The sequence below is a fragment of the Moschus berezovskii genome, chromosome 10, assembly GCF_049115385.1.
Source record: "Moschus berezovskii isolate FMDL1 chromosome 10, NW_MosBer_1.0, whole genome shotgun sequence".
Lineage (NCBI taxonomy): Eukaryota > Metazoa > Chordata > Mammalia > Artiodactyla > Moschidae > Moschus > Moschus berezovskii.
This window is the reverse complement of record NC_142469.1, coordinates 95,460,115-95,482,708: the sequence shown is the minus strand read 5'-3', so window position 1 is coordinate 95,482,708 and position 22,594 is coordinate 95,460,115. Positions and strand designations below refer to the sequence as shown.

At 44.8% G+C, this 22,594-nt stretch overlaps 1 protein-coding gene across 2 annotated transcripts in view; it reads right to left on the bottom strand.

Annotated features, from left to right (window-relative positions):
• The window catches only part of AKAP12 (A-kinase anchoring protein 12), a 109,997-nt gene that overhangs the window by 11,895 nt on the left and 75,508 nt on the right, over positions 1–22,594 (bottom strand). The window contains exon 1 of one of the 2 annotated variants that reach the window (XM_055432981.2): positions 13,590–13,834. The exons of the other annotated variant lie outside the window; for it this stretch is intronic. Within the exon in view, the coding sequence (XP_055288956.2) occupies positions 13,590–13,617 (28 nt within the window). The 5' untranslated portion in view covers positions 13,618–13,834. Of the gene's footprint in view, positions 1–13,589; positions 13,835–22,594 lie in introns of those variants that run through there. 2 annotated transcript variants of the gene reach the window in all.

The following is a 22,594-nucleotide window of genomic DNA, read 5'->3' as shown; positions in this document are numbered from 1 at the left end:
GAACAAAATCGCTATTGAAGGTTCTGCTATAGCCTAGCAATATTCACATGTTCTTGTTAGAGTGATATATGCCTAAACCCATTAAAAAAGAAGAGTATTTAGGATCACAGGAAATTTTTAAAAATCCTAATTGGTCTGCAGTCTCTTTTGACCTAAGTGATCCTAGGAACTACTATTGTCAGAACAATCTTCCAGATGGGGCAGGGCCCCTGCAGACCCAGATGGTACCTCTGTGCTTTCTGCACAAGGCTGGACAAACCCAACTCCACTTGCCTTCCGCCCCAGCTGGACCTGTACAGTCCTTACAGAGAGGCCCCATTCCCTAAACTAACCCCCTTTGATCACATCAGGAAGGTAAGGTTTCAAAATTCCCTAGGGATTCCAGGACCTATAGGATAATCTAAACTACCTAGCCTGCCAGCCACGTCTGCTTCAATTAGGTTCTAACACATAAGCCAACTTAAAGTTTTATTGGATACATGAATGTACAACTGATTTGCTTTGCTGTACACCTGAAACTAACACAACATTGTAAATCAACTATATTCCAGTAAGAAATAAGCCAACTTTGATCTCAGGCTTGGATTCAGAGGTCTGGAACCAGACTCAAACCACGTGCGACCACGTGGCTTCCCACTCAACTGGGAGTGAAACCTAGATCCATTTTCACAAGCTCCTTTGGTATTTCTTGGCCATCACTCAGGTGCCACAGCTCAAGTGGCAAGGCCCCTTTCATCCTGTTCAGCACCCCGAGGTCCGCTCAGCTGCCTCTGGGCTCTCCAGTGGGGGCAACTTGTGACTTTTTTGGAGAGGAGGCCTGTATCGTTTTCTACCTCGCCTCCCGCCCACCTCCCAGACAAAGACCTTCCCAGGGGACCCCACGCCGCACAATCTTTATCCCAACCTTGACCACCATTTCTTCTATGTCTTTGTGTTCCCGGAGGTGCCCCTTTCTGGCAAGAAGCAACCTGCAGCCTGGGGCCTCCCCCACGCTGCGGTTTTCACTCTCCTAGATGCTGGCTGTGCAAGCGGAGGGTTTGGGCGCCTGTTCCACAGGCCCCAGGGGACGCCCTGCCCCTTGGAGGACTCAGTAAACCCAGTGGAGCCGAGAAGATGGTTCTGTAGCCCTGGGCATGCAGGCATCCTGGGGTGTCCCTTCCTAACACCACCTCCTCCACCACCACCACTGCGCGCTCCTGGGTCAGCGGTTTGATCGAAGCAAAGAGATCCTGAAGGATGGAAACCCACACACCCCTCTAACCGACACGTCACGGGGCGCTCCACGCGATCCTGCCTGCTGGACGCCGGGCGAACCGCCACCGGGGGCGCGGGGCGCGCGCTACTCACAGCAGAGGCTGCTCCACCAGGGCATGGCGCGCGCCGCTGGCCGGCAGGGGCAGCCCGACAGAGGCCCCGGAGGCCCAGCCGTCTGCCCACGGCTGCCCCATCGCTGGATGGAGGCTGCAGCCCACCCCGGGCCGCGCCGCTCACGAGGACGCCCCTGGGGGCCGCCTCGCGCGTCACAGAGGGCGCGGCCTCCTCGCCAGCCTGCGAGGGACCCTGACCATCACCCACACCGGGGGTCCCGCCTCCAATTCAAGCACAGTCAAAACAAACTCAAGCACACACACCGAAAACCCGCCAGATCTCCCCGGCCAGAGGCGCCCAAACCGCACTGCCGCTGCATTCCTGAACCACCCCCCTCTCTTATCCACACTACATGCCTTCCAGTAGTTGATACAAAACCCACACTGCCTAACAGAGGCCCAGGGCGTGGCAGGCATCCCTGCATGGGTTGGTTTGGTGGTTCAGTTCAGTCGCTCAGTCGTGTCCGACTCTACGACCCCACGGACCACAGCATGCCAGGCCTCCCTGTCCATCACCAACTCCCGGAGTTTACCCAAACTCACGTCCATTGAATCGGTGATGCCATCTAACCATCTCATCCTCTGCCGTCCCCTTCTCCTCCTGACCCCAATCTTTTCCAGCATCAGGGTCTTTTCAAATGAGTCACCTCTTCGCATCATTGGCCAAAGGATTGGAGTTTCAGCTGCAGTATTAGTCCTTCCAATGAACACCCAGGACTGATCTCCTTTAGAATGGACTGGCTGGATCTCCTTGCAGTCAAGGGTCTCTCAAGAGTCTTCTCCAATACCACAGTTCAAAAGCATCAATTCCTCTGCGCTCAGCTTTCTTTATAGTCCAACTCTCATATCCATACATGACTACTGGAAAAACCATAGCCTTGACAAGACGGGCCTTTGTCGGCAAAGTAATGTCTCTGCTTTGGTGGTAAGCACTTTAATTTCCTGAGTATTAAAATCAAAAGTGAGGACCTCTCACAGGTTCCCATTACCAAGCTATCATTTCCAATCATAAAGCCTTAGAGCTGAAAGGTAGAGGTCACCTGGTCCCTCCAACTGGTTTTGTTTGTTCAGTGGCTAAGTTGTGTCCAACTCGGTGACCTCACGGACTGTAGCACGCCAGGCTTCCTTGTCCTTTGCTATCTCCCGGAGTTTGCTCAAATTTATGTCCACTGAGTTGGTGATGCTATCTAACCATCTCATCCTCTGCTCCCCGCTTCTCCTCCTGCCCTCCATCTTCCCCATGCTTTGGTCGCCTGATATGAAGAGCTGACTCATTGGAAAAGACCAACTGGTTTACGGGGGAATAAACTGACTTCAAAAATGGTTGTGGGAAATGCAAAATGGTACAGCCACTTTGGAAGACAGCGGGCAGCGTCTTGCAAAATTAAACATGCTCTTACCATTTGATCCAGCAATCCTGCTTTTTGGATTTTACCCAAATATCCTTGGTATGTACTCATACCCACATTTGGTATGAGTTGCAACCGTGTTCATACAAGAACCTGCTGGTGGGCGTTTCTAGCAGCTTTATTCCTAACTGCAAAAACCCAGAAGCAGCCAAGATGTTCTTCATTAAGTACATGGATAAATAAGCTAGCATATCCAGGCAATAAAACACTATGCAGCATTAACAATGAGCTAGCAAATGAAGACATGGAGGAACCTTAATAAGTGCATATGACTAAGTGAAAGAAGCCAATCTGAAAAGGCTACACACTGTACAACTCCAACTGGATGACATTCTGCGAGAGGCCAATTTGTGGAGACAATAAAAAGATCAGTGCTGCCAGAGGTGGGGAGGAGGGAGGGATGAACAGGCAGAGCACAGAGGACTTTCTTAGGACAGTGAAACTATTCTGCATGATACTCCAGTGGAAGATGCACTTCATCACATTGTTCAAACCCACAGAATGTACACACCGAGAGAGGACCCTAATGTAAACGAAGGTCTCTGGGTGGTGATGATGCCAAGTAGGCTGAGGATGGTAACAAATGTCCCACTCTGGTGAGGGACGTTGATAAGGGGAGAAGCTATGCTTGGGTGGGGGATAAGGAGTGTACAGTTACCCTCTGTACACTCATCGCTGCTGTGAACCTAAGACTGCTCTAAGAAATTATTATTATTTTTATAATATTATTGTATATATTACAACAATAATATAAAATATTATTATTATTTAATATTATTTACAAAATAATAAAGTTTGTCTTTATTATTTTTTTCTTTTTAGTTTTCGCCTGAAAACTCATTTTCAGCATGTGGGATCGAGTTCCCTGACCAAGGATCAAACCTGGGTCCCCTGCATTGGGAACATGGAGTCTGAGCCACTGGACCACTAGGGACGTCCCCAGAGTTTGTTTTTTATTTATTTATTTAGCCTTTTTAAAAGAAAAATAAACCCCGTGAACTTTCAAAGCATTAAAATTCTTATTCTCCATATGTCATTATAAGTGTTATAATTTATAAATGCCACTTATGATAAGAAAAAGTATTTAGACATGCCAACATCTAAAGAAACTGCTGTATGTCTGATGTGGACAGCAGTTCAAATTCTATTTCAGAATAATAAGCAGTTCTTTTCATGGTTACAGTCATGGTTTAAAAAAAGGAAGAACATATATATCCTACTGACTACTCTTCTAACCCAGATAATGGTTCAAAAGATCACCTGAGTACACCTGTAACTTATGTCATCTTGTACATCAACTCTACTTCAATAAAAAAAAACAATTTACAGATCACCTGATCATCATTTGTCACTTTGTCAAGGGAAAGACCGGATAAAGGAAGACTCAGTGGGTGCTAATGGAGAGGGGCGGTGGGGAGAGTTAGGCAGGATATTTACATGCCTAATAGTTGAAAGGGTGGAGAAATTGGACAACTTAACATCAACCTCGGAGAAGGCAATGGCAAGCCACTCCAGTACTCTTGCCTAGAAAATCCCATGGACAGAGGAGACTGGTGGCCTGCAGTCCATCCATGGGGTCGCTACGAGTCAGACACGACTGAGCGACTTCACTTTCACTTTTCACTTGCACGCGTTGGAGAAGGAAATGGCAACCCACTCCAGTGTTCTTGCCTGGAGAATCCCAGGGACGGGGGAGCCTGGTGGGCTGCCGTCTATGGGGTCGCACAGAGTCGGACACGACTGAAGTGACTTAGCAGCAACAGCAGCAACATCAACCTATGAGGGACAGGTGGACACTGTGAACAATACCCTGAGGGCAACACAATGTCACCTTTGGCGAAGGATGCACAACCTAAATTCAATGAACAGAAAACAAACACAAAACGAGGGTGGCAGAAACGGGAGGAGAACTACATGCTTTGAACATGTCAGTATCCAAAAGACAAAGGCTACACAGAGGCTCCAGATTAAAAGAGGCTAAAGAGACTATGACACAACACCTGAGGCTGGATCCTGTACTGCAAGAGGAGCATGCTAAAGGGGACGTTATTAAATGACAGCTATGACAGATTGGAAAAGAATGGCAGACTATATAAAAAAAAAGTCTTGTGACAACGCAAATATCTGACATTGATCACGGTATTATGGTTACTACAGGAAATACCTCTATTCTTAGGAAAGATGCACTGAAGCATTTAGGAGTGAAGAAGCATGACGTGTGTAACTTACTCTCAAATGGTCCAGAAAGCTTCACATCTCCTACCTACGGAGGACATAACAGGAACCTGGATGCTGCTTCTAAAAAAGATTTATATTTTCTACTCTGGGTCTCGGTTGCAGCGTGTGGGGTCCTTAGTTGTGGTGTGTGGGATCTAGTTCCCTGACTAGGGATTGAACCCAGGCCACCTGCATTGGGAGCTCGGAGTCTTAACCACTGGAATACCAGGGAAGTCCTTGTATGCTGGGTTTTTTTTTTTTTGGCGGGGGGGAGGTTGCTGGGTCTTCATTGCTGGGAAAACCTCTCTCTAGTTGCTGTGAAGGCTTTTCTTTGTGGTGGCTTCTCCTATCACGGAGCACAGGCTCTAGGGCGTGCAAACTTCAGGAGTTGTGGCTCCCAGGCTCTAGAGCACAGGCTCAACAGTTATGGGTTGCAGCCTGAGTTGCTCCAAGGCATGTGAGATCCTCCCGGATCAAGGATCGAACTTGTGTCTCCTGCTTTGGCAGGTGGATTCTTTACCACTGAGCCAGGGAAGCCGCTGTATGCTATTTTTTCTTCATTTTGTTTTCCAACATAGACGAAGAGAGTAAATAATGACGTAAATGAGACAAAGTGTTAAGAGGTGAATTTAGGTAAAAGGCACATGATGTGCCCTGAACTATTTTTAATTTTGTTACTTTCTCTAAGTTGTTTTAAACACTCAGAAGAATAAACGAGTGCAGATGACTAATAAAAATAAAACAACAAAAATGTAGAGGGTAATGATTCACAGTCCCGGCACGACATACCATAATACAGATTTTTATCAATGATTAAGTAACAGCCAAATTCTTCTCCCACCTCTCAAAGAAGAGACAGAATTCAGGTAGAAAGGATCAAAGACCAGAAGTTCTGGAGACAGACGGGTGTTTCCATTTCAGCTGCACGGGGTCCTCGGGCACAATTCTTGAAGTTTCTGTTCTCAGTGTCCTCACCTATAACATGGGTGCCCTGAACTACTCCCTGAAAAGGCTTGTTAGGAGGGTAAAACATCAGTTGGTTGTCTCTAATAAGAATAAAACAAAAGCCATTAGAATTGCTTTTTTTTTGCTTTACTGTTTTCCTCACAAGTTTTAATTACTTTTTACCAATTCCAACAGCCATCTATATAAATTGTTGAAGATTTAAAAATACAGAAAATTGGGAATAACATCCATAAAGAAGATGTCCAGCAGTTAAGTGTTGAAAGTGTTAGTCGCTCAGTCATGTCCGACTCTTTGCAACACCACAGACTGAAGCCTGGCCACGCTCCTGAGTCCATGGAATTCTCCAGGTGAGAATACTGGAGTGGGTTGCCATTCCCTTCTCCAGGGGATCTTCCTGACCAGGGATTGAACCCCGGTCTCCCACACTGCAGGCAGATTTTTTACCACCAGGGAATGGGGGCTCATTATCTGAGCCATGAGGGAATGTCCAGTGATAATCGCTATTAATATCTGTATCTTCTTCTGGATAAATTATTTAATAGTCTTCAAGTGGTGGCATAATTTATTTTTATGTCTCCTTGTTTTTAGACAATTTCTGTTGGTTCCATTTTTCCTTATTGCACTCACATGTATAAAATCATTGTCCAAACCCAAGAAGGAGCTTTTGAACAGAAGAGGGCAGTCATGAGCAGCCTTCAGCTCTCCAGAACCGGTAGCCTTGAGACACTCCTAGACCTTCAGGACCACAAGATGCTATGGAAACCATCAATACATCAAGTTCAGCTGCTCTTTAAAGTTCGGCGAAGTCGAATGCCACATCGCACCTGTTTTTATCTCTCTGACTCCCGACACAAGGCCTTCGAGGGGGAAAATGGGCATTCTGAGTTAGCTCTCTACCTGTTCTTTTTATCTGCACCATGAAAAGATCTAGATCTTTCTACCCACTTTGGACCAAATGAAGGATCATAGGTGACCGAGCCTTTATTTCTGTGTGGACCTCCCTTCCTCACCCTCCCTGCTTTCCCAGCCCCCAAATCTACACAGTATCCAGCAGCATCACCTCACATTTCCCAGGTTCAGGCTAAAGGTGGAGGTTGGGAGACTGTCAGACGTCACGCCCAGTTCGTGGTTAGCAGAAAGTTCCTCAAAGGTGTTTCTATGAGAAACACTTCTAGTCTGCGTGCAGGTTCTGGGTGAGTTCAAAGATAGCTTGGTCAGCAAACCAGGTAGCTGTTATACACATAAAAGAATAGCCCAAAAATGTGGGGTGGCAGAGAGAAGGGACCAAGCCAGCAGGTTTGCTCTTGGGAGTCAGGGAAGCTGGTGAGGGACAGGAGGCAGACTGTGATGGGGGCAGGGTTGGGGGGCAGTGGCAGCTCCCAGGAAAGACCCAGTGTCCGCCTATTTGGAAAGAGATGGCAGAATTCACTCACAACCACACTAACGAGCATTTCATTAACACAGTTCTTTTCTCCCCCCATTAATATATTCACTGTTCAGTTCAGTTCAGTCGCTCAGATGTGTCCAACTCTCCGCAACCCCACGAATCACAGCACGCCAGGCCTCCCTGTCCATCACCAACTCCCGGAGTTCACTGTTAAATGACTTCAAAATCTCCTCTGCTCTAATTTTTTTGAATTTGTTTTTTGGTTGCACTGGGTCTTCCTTGCTGGGCACTGGCTTTCTCTGGTTGCAGAGCCCCGGCTGTAGGTGCTTGGGCTTCAGTGGTTGTGGCACTGGGGCTTAGCTGCGCCACAGCACACGGGATCTTTCTGGATCAGGGATCAAAGCCATTTCCCCTGCATTGGCAGGCAGATCCTTAACCACTAGACCACCAGGGAAGTCCTCCCCTCCTCTAATTTGACATCAGCTCCCTATGGAATTACAGTCTGCCTTTAAATTTGTCCAATGGGATAGGAAGAGGAAAATCAAAAAAGCTCGATTATCCAAGCACCATTGATTTGGAAATGTACTTTCTTGGCACCCAAAAAGTCCTTCCACAGGATAACTGGTTTTAGGCTGAGCCTTTCTGATACAACGCATAACTGTCCCTCCTGCAGAATACTGAATTATCCAGCCATTTTGCAGAATGCTGCTATTAATACTGCAAGTCTCTTCAAAGTCCATAAAGCCCAGACAAGGTGCTCACATATTCGGTGATGCTATGGTTCATCTAGAAACTCCACATTCTCACTGCGCATCAAAGATGGTCAAAAGGTTAGGGAAAGGAGTTGGTCCAAGTGTCAATGGGGAAGAGCTCTGGCAGGCAGGACTGGGAGATACTTTCATCTTCATGCAGTCCAACTCATCAGGGGTCCCACCCCAGTCACTTCAAAGGATGAGGAGAGACACAGTCTTCGCAGCGGTCCACACTGATCAGCAGCACGCTAAACACACACAGTCTTACCAGGTACACGGTGTGTGTCAACATGTTTTTCCACTAAAGTCATTTGGGGAAGCAACATCATACAAGTCTTGCTTCTTAAGTAAACATCAGCATAAAAATAAAATATTTCTATTCTTCTTTTCTGGGAGAAGATTCTAGTCATATGCCTTCATGAGACAGTGTCAATATGCTGGAAACATTACTTGGAAAAGAAAAAGATGATTTAAAAAATGATGTAGAAAGTGCTTTAACTCCCTTGAAAGTGTTAGTCATTCAATCATGTCTGACTATTTGCAACCCCCTAGACTGTATGTAGCTCACTAGGCTCCTCTGTCCATGGGATTCTCCAGGCAAGAATACTCGAGTGGGTTGCCATCTCCTTCTCCAGGGGATCTTCCCAACCCAGGGATCGAACCTGGGTATTCTGCATTGCAGGCAGATTCTTTACTGTCTGGGACACCTCTGCATATGACCTAGAAGAAGCTTCCTTAGGGTGAATGTATAGCTTCATAGAAGCAGGAAGGATAAAGGGAGGTCCCAGGTGCAGTGATAGTACAGTTTCTGAAGTTGTCTTGTCAGAACAAAGACTGAGTAAGCGTATTGTTTGTTGCTATGTTTTTCTAAGACGAATGAAAGATCTCCTTAAAGAAAACAGTGTGGAAAGTGAAATGGAGAAGAAAAGTGAGACCTGGCAGTACATCCTTCTGCCACTACATTTTAATTGTTAGACGTATAAACTAGCCTCAGTTACTACTTTACAGGACAATCCTTCAAATCTGTCACAATAATAATCTGAGTTGCTTAATATTTTGAACAGTTTAACAAACCCTTCCAAGGCTTAAGAAAAAAGGCGACTGAACATGAGTGAAGTGAAATTAACTTGAAAATATATGAACAGTTGTATCTTTAGCAATGTCAAAAGAAACCCAAATTTGAAAGCATTTCCTGGATAGAAATTCAATTTTGGCAGAGACTTGTCAAAGCTTTTCTTATTTTGGTGTCATGTTCTACCAAACTGTGTTTATCTGCTGATAAATATCCAGTCAATCCCAATTTATAAAATCATTCACAAGAGGTCTATGATGAGTATGAGCAAATATGAATTTTTCTTGTGAAAATATAATCCCACCTCCCAAGATTCAAAGGTCCCTGATCCCAAAAGGTTTATAGATTCAGTGCCCTAACCTAATCCCCACACAGACACCTCCTACCCCAATTTCCACAAAATGCAAGAACCAGTTGTGAGTCCAAAATCTGCAGGGTCAACTTTCTTTCCTTACTCTTCCAAATACTCAATGATTAAGTGAAGAAAATATGACATTTTCTTTTACTTCAGAGGTTTAAAAGAAAAAAAAAACTTTTAAGGAATATGTCATATTATAGATTACAAAATGTTAATGTTTTTATCCAAACTTAACTGTGTTTGTCAGAGGAAACGTGCATCTCGAATACAGTTATAACATCAAAATTTTTTTTTTGGTTTAGTATAACCAGCTCTGTGCAGTCCCCGAGCACTTCAGGACTGCTTGCTGTGACATCTGGAACTGGTTAACTTTCCCCCACTATTTGCAGCATTGTCCTGGAATTTCTCCAGGAATTCTCCACATTCTAAATCCATCCCTTATATCTTACCGAACCAACTCCCCTCGTTCTAATGCTCATCAACCACAAAAGCCTCCAGGAGATGTGTAACTGGGTTTAAAACTCAGAGAAGCAAAGGCCGGTACAGGAGCATACAGGCCTGGATACTGATGTTCCCTGGTCCCTTTTACATCTGAGCCGGCGTGTGAAATTGTAAGCGCCACAAAACCAGTGTCAGCATCCTTTATGAGAGGAAGAGGTCCTTATAAATGACTCCACAGCTGTGCTTCTGAGTAGCTGGGAACACCAAGAGAAAATGAGTTTTCATGATAAAAAGGGGGTTATTAGGTAACTACCTTTTGCAGGATTATTGTGGGAAATAATGATAATAGCCATGAGAGTGGGTACTCGGTACAAGGCAGTTACTGAGCCAGAGTTGTGAGGTAATTAATTTCATGTCTCACAAGTCCCCTGGCAGAGAGAAGCAGCCATCTGTGTGTGTGTGGGGGGGGGGTGGTATTTTTTAATCCTATAAAATGATTTGCATAAAGATATGCATTATCAATAATCGAGAACAGGCGTGATACTGGAGGAGTCTTCCCACTCTACTTTAGAGATCAAGAATACTGTTGCCCTAATTCCTCATGATATTCTCCATTTTGTTTCAATAATGTGTGTGAGTTACGGAAAACAGGAAAGATATTTTCCTAATTCAAAACAGTCCTTTTTTTTTTTTTTTTGCTACCATATCACTGATATACGGGTGGAAAGAAGACACCTCTTTCATCACTGTCATGTTCAATTACTTATTTTCTAGTGTTTTTTTTTAAAGTTCATCTTCTTGGTCATGCCACATGGCAAGTGGGATCTTAGTTCCTTGACCAGGGCTCGAACCCATACCCCTTGCATTGGGAGCATGGAGTGTTAACCACTTGACCCCCAGGGAGGTCTCTCTTTTCTACTTTTTTAAACCAAGGCCACTGCTAGCACAATGTGAGGGAAAGACTTCAGGAGAGGCAACAGCATGTGATGTGAATAGTCAATCATCTGCTGCTTCAAAGTCTGTTTTATTCATTTCAGGAGGGTGTGCACAAGGTCTGGGGAAGGGACAGTAACAGTCAGTATTAGGTGACAGCTTTCCCTCCTTTACAAAATGAAGACTCATTCCTAAGCAGTTCTACAAAAATGTCATCAATCCTGCCCAATTCCTATTAATTGTGAAATTGAAATACATTCTTACGTTAAGGCCTTCTCACTAAAGAAGCCGAGAGTAACTTTCTCCTACATTATTTAAATGAGCAATACCTAAATGACAAGAAAACTTGTGCTAATCAATCAATCCTGAATGCTAATTTTAAAAGTCTACATTGCTTTTCAAGATTCTGACCAGCTATTTAAAAAATACTGATTGCAAATCTTCCTCGGTAAAATAACTTGTAGAGGGAAAAAAAAAAAAAAGACAGGGGGCTTCCCTGGTGGCTTGGTGATAAAGAATCTGCCTGCCAGTGCAGGAGACATGGGTTCCATCCCTGATCCGGGAAGATCCCACAGGCCAAGGAGCAATAAGCCCGTGTGCCACAACTATTGAGTCTTTGCTCTAGAGCCCGGGACCCGCGCAAAAGGAGATGCTACCGAACTGAAAAGCCCGCACACCGCAACCACAGTAGCCCCTACTCGCCACAACTAGAGAAAATCCAAGCCACACAGCAAGGAAGACCCAGCACTGCCAAAAAGAAATAAATAAAATTATTTTTAAGAAGACAGCTAAAATTCCTTTTTAATTTTCACTTCTACTATAAAATGGTTATTTGTTTTGATTAAAGCTTTGGCGTTTAAGATTTTCTGCATACTTTGTTTTAACCAGGAAAAAGTACCATATTTTGTCATATCCTTCATATCAACATTGTAATAAAAGTAAAACTCAGGAAGCAATCAACCCAGCTACCTAAAGTTGCTCTAAAAATTAGACAGCCTTTCCAACATTTAGCATTCCATTAGGATTATCTGAACCAATTTTTTAAAGACCCCCCTCAAGCATCACCCACTCACTTATTCTTGCCTAGAGAATTCCATGGACAGAGGAGCCTGGTGGGCTACAGTCCATGGGTCACAAAGAGTTGGACACAACTGAGTGACTTCCACTTCACAAGCATCCCAAGTTGGTGAACTCAATTTTTGCTAAAAAGGACATTTCTTCCCCATAGGAAACTCAGCATGTGATAAACTCATCAAATAGTGAATATGATAAAGACGGTACTACACAGAAAAAGCACCCAGAAAAAGTCATGATCATAGAAACCCCACCTCCGGCTGTGACACCCCACAAACCACACTCCCAGGCAGCCTACTCAGACTTTAGCACTTTTATGTCTCATTCACAGAAAAGTTAAAGATCTGGAAAAAAATGAATTTTGTGGTTTTTTTTATTTTCAAATGTTACATAGTCTAATAATTTAAAAAAGTTTTTTTAGGCATCAGGTAAATTTTCACACGAGTTAAACGCTAGTTAAGTTAACTTGGGGAAGGAATGCTATGGAAATCTCAAAGTAAACAAGCTAATCTATAGGAAGTGAAAGGTATTTTTTGTTTCACTAAACTTTCACATTCATTTCAAATTCCAGAGAAGTTTTTGCAGAGGCAATTGCATTGAGAAAAAATTTAAGTCTTAGAAATGGTACACTGTGCTTTTAGGAAAACATTTATTTGGAGAGCAATGATCTCAAATGTTTAGAGAGGAGCTGATCTTATAAACCTAAATTAGCAGATGGAGTTTAATTTTTGATGAGGGGAGAAAAGGCAGAAAGGGGGAGGAAACAAGCAAATTCCTAAGGACTGAAGATACAGTATAACTGCATGAAAAGATCAAATGACAGAGGAGTCCTGAGTACATTCCAAAAGTTTGATATCTGTAACTTATTTGCTAGAGATGGCTATGAAATATTATCATTCACAGTCACAGCCAGATTTCTAGAAAGCAAGCTTACGTTAGTCACTAATTTTATAGTAACTGTGGCTTTACTGGAGAAGGAAATGGCAACCCACTCCAGTGTTCTTGCCTGGAGAATCCCAGGGATGGGGGAGCCTGGTGGGCTTCTGTCTATGGGGTCACACAGAATCGGACACGACTGAAGTGACTTAGCAGCAGCAGCAGCATGGCTTTACTGAAACCACCACATAAACCAGAGCTAACATTGTAGTCCCCTAAATGATCCTTCGTTGAAAATTCCAATAAGCAGGTCAAAATGCCAAATACTGCAATTTCTCAACAAGAATTTTTTTTCATGACTATAGCGGGCAGTTAGGCTGTCACAATCTATGTTCAAATTCACCCCTCTCCAACATGCATCTTCTGTTCAGGTGGGGATGTCCTTTCCTTCCACCAAAGCGAGAGGTGCAATCCCTTACGCACACACAAAAAAACATTCCAGGTCTCCCCTGGGCATCAGGAAGATTCCTACACGGGCAAGAAGAAAGCTTTGGGTTTGCTTGGCCCTGCTGAGCCAAAGAGAGAATGCCCTTCCGGTTCAAAAAGTCAGCACAGCGAGAGAAGTAAAGGTCCATCAGGGTGCCCTGCACCACCCCTCATCCTCACCCCAGGCCAAGGGCAGGTTCCTCCACCTGCCACGGAGGCAGAATATACAGCAGAGCCAGCCCCCGCCTTACCTGTGATCGTGAGGACGCCCAGCATCATCGCACGGCGCACCTTCGAGCGCAGAGAGCGGCGAGCCTCGACCTCCTAGGGCAGGTGGCCGGAGCCGCACGGGGTCTTGCCCGCGGCCCCCCACCGCAGCCTAAGCTGGGATCAGCAAAGAGCTGCGCGCCAGGCCGCCCTCGGAAGATCAGGGAAAACCAGCGGTGCCGTCGGAGCTGCAGCCAGAAGCGGACTGAGGCTGCCTTTCCCCGGCTAATTATACGAGGACCCACCCACCCCTCCACCCACCCACCCATCCGGGCCGGCGGGCCGGGGGGCTGGGGCTGGCCCGCCCTCCCCGCGCTCCGGGGACTTGGCACCGCGCTCGCGAGTCATGTGTTTCGCTTTAAAGGAGAGGAACCCTCCCCGTAGCTGGCCTCTGTTCGTGGTCAGTAAGGCTCAGCGGAGACCCGGGGAGGGTTTCAGAGTTGCTGGGATGAATAAGACGAGTCAGCAGCATTTTATCTAAACCGTTACTTCATTCCTGGCACCGATTTACTTCTGTGGCTCAGCTTTTTAATATTACTTAAAGAAAGACATTAAATTCTACCGCCATTAAAAAACAACAACACTGTGTTCTATATCCTTATGTTTGTTTAGAGGCTAATGAGGTGCAAAAATGCTGTTCCCTTTTTAGCACCTATAGTATTTTATATTTTCACCATCTGCTTCACACACGCACTGTACTGATCTGGGGTTGGCAACCCTCAGTTGTCTTGTTTCCTGAACTCTTTGAGAAGGGCTCTTACAAGGGGAACATGTGTCTTCAACATTTAATCAAGGCAACTTAAAAAAAAAGAAAAAACCTAAATATTTGAACATTACTTTTTTTTTTAAGGTAGAAGTTAGCTAACAGACACACAGCATGAAAATCAGTCAGAGCCGATATTTAAAACTCAGAAATTTTCAAGCAGCCTTACATTTGTAAAATCTTTTTTTCCAAGGCAATTTCAGATTTATTCTGTATAAAGACACAGGATAAGTGATAAGTTGGAGGGTTCTTACGATTTTGACACATTGTTTCCCATGTTAATTTTTTGTTAGCATAGGTCCGTGTAGATCCCCTGGGGTGCTTCTCTGTTTTTTCATCCTTTTCATCTTTATCATTTCATGCCTTGCCTGTCTGACCCCATTAGTAAGGCTCTCCCTCTAAGTAAACAAAAGATAAGTTTTACTTTTTCTTCAGACAGTGAAGATGCTCATCCCTGCTCCAGGGCCAGGGAGAAAGGTGGGGGACTTGGGTGGACCAGAGTGGGCACGGAAAAAAAGGAGGGAGGAGGGGAACAGAATTATCAAGAAAATTCAAAAAGCACAGACAGGCAGGCAGGCATGACACGTCGTTGCTCCCTCTTGCCGCGAGGGGGCGCCACGCACCACACCAGGCCTGCACTGAGCAAGGTTAAGGCGGCACCGCTGCCGGCGCCCAGACCTCGTTGAAAAAACCATCTTCTGCCTCTCTCTAGATCCGACTTCCCCCTTATACTTCCGCGAACACCCAGCCTAGCCATACGTCCGCTTGGGAACAGCAGTGATGCGCCTTGTCCTGACGCCTGGGAGCTGATTCCCAGAGAGAGCCACTGAGCAGCCTCCTAACCCTTTATCTTCCCTGGAGGAGCCTTCACTTTGGTTCACAAATTGCTTCAATTACAGTCCGTCTGGTGCCTGTGAAACGCTGCTGGTGTCTATTGTCCCTCCAGAGTCCTCGTAGCCAAGGGGTCAGAGCAGCTCCGCATTCTTCTGCTCCCCGCCCCTATCTATCTATCCCTGCTCCCCGCCACCCCCAACCCTGGAGAGTCCCTTAGCTGTGCAAAATCAGGGAGAAAGTCAGTTCTGCGAGCTGCTCTGCTGGCCTCATGAAATGAGTGGTCTACATACAGGCTCCCAAAACGTGTGCACCAGCCTGGGCTCCCCGGGGAGCTGAGATCTCAGCTGCGTCATTTCTCAGCACCAGCAGCAGATGGCTATCACCTGTCGCCACCTCAAGGGCAGTCAAACTTCTAGGTTGATCTGTCGATTCTGACCTTGCTTGGCTGTGCCACCAGCTCCTCTCCTTCCTAAAAATCCAAATTCTGGGATTTCCCTGGCGCTTCCACTGCAGGAGGCACAGATTCCACATCCCTGGTCAGGCAACTAAGATCCTCCCATACCTGTGCGGTGTGGCCAAAAATAATTTTTTGAAATAAATAAAAAGTCCAAATTCTAACAGGCCAGGCATCATCTGGATGGAAAAAAATATCATTGGGATGGAGAAATATCACAAATGTAAGGTCCATTTAAAACATTTTAAAAGGTAAATGTATTGCTATTCAGCTTTGGTGCTAGAACTTTTTTTTTTTCTTTTTATGACACTGGTGAAGACACCAACATGGTGGACTTGATATTCTTAAAGAGGCAGTTCAAACCTGGAGGCCAAGGAAGAGATCATGTGGCAAGCTGTCACCTCTCATAGCAGACAATCCTTGTTGGATCTCCACCTCAAAGAGTAATCAAGGACAGGGCGTGTGGCACAGCTGCTATGTGATAAGCCTCTGTGTGTCTTGGATTTACACAGAAAAGTCATCAATCAGGATAAAAGCTGGAGTAAAGATTGGACCCCAGGTAAGTGTACAGTGCAGGCAACCTTCTTTGGTTATCACTTCCCTTATTTGCTTCTTTTTGTTACATCAGAATTTTTAAAGGAATACATCATCATTCAAAGCAAAAAGCAAATATGATGGGAAAACGTTTACCAGTATCCTAAATGAGTGGATGACAGAAGGGAAAAAAAAAGTGTTTTCCAAAAACTCCCTGGTTCATTCAACAAATATTTACCAAGTTCTTGCTCCATGTTAATTGCGCTAAGCCCCTGGGGATACAGTTGGATACTGTCCTTACTCTTGGGGACCTCAGTCTTGGGTGGTAAACACACCCAAGAGAAGAAGTGGGGTCACTTCAATGTAGCCCACCTCAGGTAACGTCTGAGCTAGCCTCTGAAATGATGGGAGATTCAAGGGGGCAGCCCGATTTGAGGATGAGCAGATGCAGGCAGTCCTGCAGAGGGGCAGCATGGGGAGAGGCAGGAACGGGCCATTTAGGGAGCATCAGAGAGTTCGTGTAGCTTTGGGGCTTCCCATCTGGCACTAGTGGTAAAGAACCCGCCCTGCCAACGCACAAGACTTAAGAGATGAGGGTTCGATCCCTGGGTTGGGAAGAGCCCCTGGAGAAGGAAATGGCAACCCTCTTCAGTAGTCTTGCCTGGAGAATCCCATGGACAGAGGAGCCTGGTGGGCTACAGTCCATGGGGTCACAAAGAGTCAGACAAGACTGATGTGACTTCAGGCAGGCACAGGCACAGAGTCAGCTTGGGGAGACTGGGAGCAGGAAGGGACAGAAGTGATAACTCGAGATGAGACAAGACATATTACATTGGAGGCCAGAGTACGAAGGGATCTGAATGACGTGTTAAGAACATTATAACAAATAACCCAAATTTTTAAAAAAATGATCTGAATTTCCCGGTGGTCCTGTGGTTAAGACTCGGTTCTTTTATTGCCACGGACTGGGTCCAATTCCTGGTCAGGTAAGATCCCACTCTTGGGCCACAGCTAGAGAGCCTGCACCCCACAACTGGAAAGTCCACACACCACAATGAAGATAATAAATATATTTTAAAAATGATGAAGGATCTGAATGGACACTGCTCTAAGGAGGACAACACAAACGGGCACATGAAAAGATGCTCAAGGTTATGAGCCATTAGAAAAATGCAAATCAAAACCACAATGAGATACCAACTCACACTCACTAGAATGGCTATAATCAAAAAGAGCAACAGATAACAAAGAAAGAAGAAACTGGACCCTTGTACATTGGTGTGTGGACATATTTAATTCCATCGGGAACAGGCAAATCTATAAGGACAGAAAATGGACTAGCAGTTACTCAGACCCAGAGAGCTGGAGAGAGAGGCTGCTAACAGGTATGGGAGTTCTTTGCCGTGAAATGAAAATGTTCTAAAATTGTGCTGATGGTTGTACACTTCTGTGAATATACTAAAAACCAAAAACATGTATACTTTAAATGGGTCACCTGCATGATGTGTGGATGATATCTCATGAAACCTTTTTTTTTTTTTCCTTTTTCAAGGAAAAAGAATTTCACATGAGTTCTGGAGGCTGCAGGGAACCATTGGAGGCTTTGGAGCAAAGCTAGTGTCACACAGTTTGAACTGTGATTTAGAAACAGTAACTGGGCAGTAACGACAACGAGAAAGACGCTCCAGAAAGAAAGCTGATGGAAACCATGGTGACCAAGGTGAGCAAGGAGTCAAAAAGTTGGCAGCACTCACATCTCTGAGATCATCCGAATGGAAGGCGGCAGGTGAAGTCAAAGGTCTGGAACACTGAGGAAGACGAATCTGAAGAACGGCTCTGAGAACGGACAGAGATTAGAGGCCATCAAGGAGAAAAGGGCCTTGAAGCCCAAGGTGGAGAGGATTCAAAGATGGAAACAGCAGAAACAGTGGGATGCATGCGCAACGCAAAGCAGTGGCTCAGGATGAGAACTCAGGAAGCCTCGCAGTCCAGCGAGGCTGGACAAGGGGACAAAAAGCTGCAATCAGGACGGAGACTAAGACACCAGGGTCAGCACAGATTCGAGGTTCATTAACTTCCTCCAAGGAGGTGTTCAACCTACACGCGAGCATCGGGAACTAGGGACTTGTGCGTGCGTGCTAAGTCGATTCAGTCACGTCCACCTCTGCGACCCCATGGACTGTAGCCTGCCAGGCTCCTCTGTCCATGGGATTCTCCAGGCAAGAAAACAGGAGTGGGTTGCCGTTTCCTCCTCCAGGGGATCTTCCTGACCCAGGGATTGAGCTTCGGGAACTAGAGACTCGGACTCACCCCGAATCCACTCCTAACCCCCCCATCATCCTTCCTTCCAATTTTCTTTTCACCCCAGCTTTACATTCAGAGGAAAATAAACCCAAACCCAATGAGGTTGCTTTTCCTCTGGCTGCAAAGGGGAAATGAAATCGAAAGGAGCCTCTCTGCACTGTTGCTCCTTTAAAATGCTTCAGAGATCATCTTGGGTTGAGTGAGAAGTTGCTGCCAACTAATAACCATGAAGAAGATGAAACTATACACTGAATTAAATGACATCGGGCAGGTTCTCCTGGGCTCAGGGTATTTTCAAGTCTTCTCTGCTCCTTTGCTACGAACACAGGCAAATACCAGTTAATTGAATTTTATGGTCCAGTTGAATTGGACATGTTTGTGTAGTCATGGTTATTTTGATTCAAAATCCTCAAGACAAATAATCTGAAGACTAGTTCCTCAAAGGGACTATTGTAATACAACAGAAAAGCTAAGGGGGATTTAAAAGTCACTTAACAAGACAATTTATCAAAAAAAAAACAAAAAAGGAAAGGGGGAAATTAAATATTAAAAAAAACTCAAACCAAATAATAAAAGTGACATAGAATAAGTTTGTTTCTCCTCTTGTTGAGATCACGTTTTAATATTCGATTTGGCAATTCTACTTTTATTAACTATACCAAATCAAAGTATAAATTTATATATGAAAATTTTATATATTGGGATATATAATGTATTTAAAGAACTTAAGTGTCCCAATACTAGGAAAATAGTTTATTTAATTCTTCACTGGACTATCTTGCAAAACAACATGTTTGAAGCAGTTAATGACATGGAGAAATGGTTACATTGATATAGAAAGCCACACACCTCTTTGTTCAGTATATAAGCTATATATTCAATACAATCTTGATTTTGCTTTCTAAAATATATTCACATAAGTGAGGCTGAGCAAAAAAAGAGCACAAAAAGAAAACTATCAAAAACCAACCATAGTGGAATTATGGGCAATTTCTGTCCTGATACTTTCCTACACCTTACAAATCTTCTACAACAAGCTCTGCTACTCTCACGGTTAGAAGGCAAGCACATTTGATAACCAGCTTGTGGTCGTTGCACACAAGGGCTCTGAACTGCCAGACCTTGAACCTTCAAGCGATACCTCTGATTTTCCATTATAAATGCAAGGCAGGCTTGGGGCTTCCCTGGCGGTCCAAAGAATTTGCCTGCTGATGCAGGGGACATGGGTTTGATCCCTGGTCCAGGAAGATTCCACATGCCACGGAGCAACGAAGCCCATGTGTCTCAGCTACTGAGCCCCATAGAGTAGCAGCTACTGAAACCCGTGCGCCTAGAGCCTGTGCTTCGCAACAAGAAAAGCCACCGCAACTAGAGAGTAGTCCCCGCTGGCCACAACTAGAGAAAGTCCTCTCACAGCAACAAAGACTCAGTGCAGCCCCAAAATAAAATAAATAAATAAAATGCAAGGCAGTCTAAATCATGATCTTAAGCTCCCAATCATGGAATATATCAATTAGCAAGCTGAAAGCAGATTCACGTCAAAGTGTAATCTTCTAAAAATTAGGAAATAAGCAAAAAGGTGTTTCACTACCAAATTTGGTCAGGTGTTGGCACAGGAATCAAATTCTTTCCTGAGTGCCTTGTGTTCAAATCCTTTATTCTTCCTAAGACTCTGAACACTCGTATTTGGTTTGGTCTGAACTGAACTGAACTGAAAGAAGATTGCAAAATCTTAAAAACGAGTTGTAGTTTGGTTCTTCTGATAGCAATGTGGCCAGGACTAAGGAATTCTTCTAACTCTCTGGGCTTCAACCGATGGGAGAATAAAGACACCACTAACGCTGATGTTATCTTAGCACTACCAAGTGTATTTGAGAAATATAATAAATGTTAGCTATTATGCCTAAACTATCCACTCCCCAATGGGGTAAAAATTGGTTCATGGTTGACCTTATTCTTTTACACATGAAACACAGATTTTAAACATACACATGACACACGATTTTAAACACACACACATGACTTCCTGGAAAAATTGGTACACACACACACACACACGACTTCCCGGACACACACACACACACACACACTCACCCCTTCCACACACACACACACACACACACACACACACACACACCCCTTCCCGGAAAAACTGGTTCATGGTTGACCTTATTCTTTTACATATGAAACACAGATTTTAAACATACACACACACACGATTTTACACACACACACACACACACACACACACACACACACACACGACTTCCCGGATGCCTCAATAGGTAAAGAATCTGCCTACAATGCAGGAGACCCAGAAGACGAGGGTTCAATCCCTGGGGTTGGGAAGATCCCCTGGAGGATGAAATGTCAACCCACTCCAGTATTCTTGCCTGAAAAATTCCATGGACAGAGAAGCCTGGTGGGCTACAGACCACGGGGTTGCGTGGCTGAGAGATTGAGCACAGCACAATACATATAGACAGACAAACAGAGGTATCCATATTATATCAACTGGTGTACAGTATATCTCTGCTATAACAATGTTGGGGGGGATGAGTTACGGAAAAAAGACTTAGCTGTGCTGCTGCTGCTGCTGCTGCTAAGTCACTTCAGTCGTGTCCGACTCTGTGTGACCCCATAGATGGAAGCCCACCAGGCTCCCCTGTCCCTGGGATTCTCCAGGCAAGAACGCTAGACAGTGTCAAAAGGTTGAGAAATACTGCTTTAAATATAGTGAAGTCTCATTTTAAAAGAATCCTTTGAAAAAATACATCTACACAAAGCAAGAATGCCCTTTATCATCAATTTCTCAGAAATGCATCCTGGCAAGAGAAGCATCATCTTGCACTAACAGTAATTAACCTGAGGCTCCTCTGGATCTTTCAGAAGCAAATGAGACAATCTTTGATTTGCCTGGAAAGTCCTACTCAAAAGGAGTGGGAGGGAGAGGCTAGCTGAAGGCTTACACTGAAAGACAGAACTAATGGTAATGACCTACCCAAGACCCTCTGACGGACTGCGGCTGCTCATCTGAAACTGATGTGAGCCCACCAGCAAGCCACACACGAGACTTTACATTTTCTTCTGTCACTTTTCCTTCTTCTTCCCTTCCTTCCTTTCTCTCTCCCTCCCTTTTTTTTTTTTTGGTCTTTCTTTCTTTTTGACTGCACCATGTATCTTGCAGGATCTTAGCTGCCCAACTAGGGATCAACCCTCACCCTTGGCAGTGAAAGCGCCAAGTCCTAACCACTGGACCACCAGGGAACTCCCAACTTTAAATTTTCTAGTTCAGTTCAGTTCAGTTCAGTTCAGTCGCTCAGTCGTGTCCGACTCTCCGCGACCCCATGAATCACAGCACGCCAGGCCTCCCTGTCCATCACCAACCCCTGGAGTACACTCAAATTCATGTCCACAGAGTCGGTGATGCCATCCAGCCATCTCATTCTCCGTCGTCCACTTCTCCTCCCGCCCCCAACCTTTCCCAGCATCACAGTCTTTTCCAGTGAGTCAACTCGTCGCATGAGGTGGCCAAAGTATTGCAGTTTCAGCTTTAGCATCAGTCCCTCCAATGAACATCCAGGGTTGATCTCCTTTAGAATGGACTGGTTGGATCTCCTTGCAGTATAAGGGACTCTCAAGAGTCTTCTCCAACACCACAGTTCAAAAGCATCGATTCTTCGGCGATCAGCCTTCTTCACAGTCCAACTCTCACATCCATACATGACCACAGGAAAAACCATTGCCTTGACTAGACGGACCTTGGTTGGCAAAGTAATGTCTCTGCTTTTTAATATACTATCAAGGTTGGTCATAACTTTCCTTCCAAGGAGCAAGCGTCTTTTAATTTCATGGCTGCAATCGGCATCTGCAGTGATTTTGGAGCCCAAAAAAATAAATAATACTAAACAGCTGAGGTTCATTTTAATATATTTTATCTAACCCTGTATCTGTATTTTATCTAGTCCAGTTATGCCGATACGTGCTAAAAATGAAAAAATATTAGGGAAATATTTTACATTCCTTTTTGGACTGAGTATTTCACATGAAGAACACATCTCAAATAGGATCAGCCACATTCCAAGTGCTCAACAGCCTCA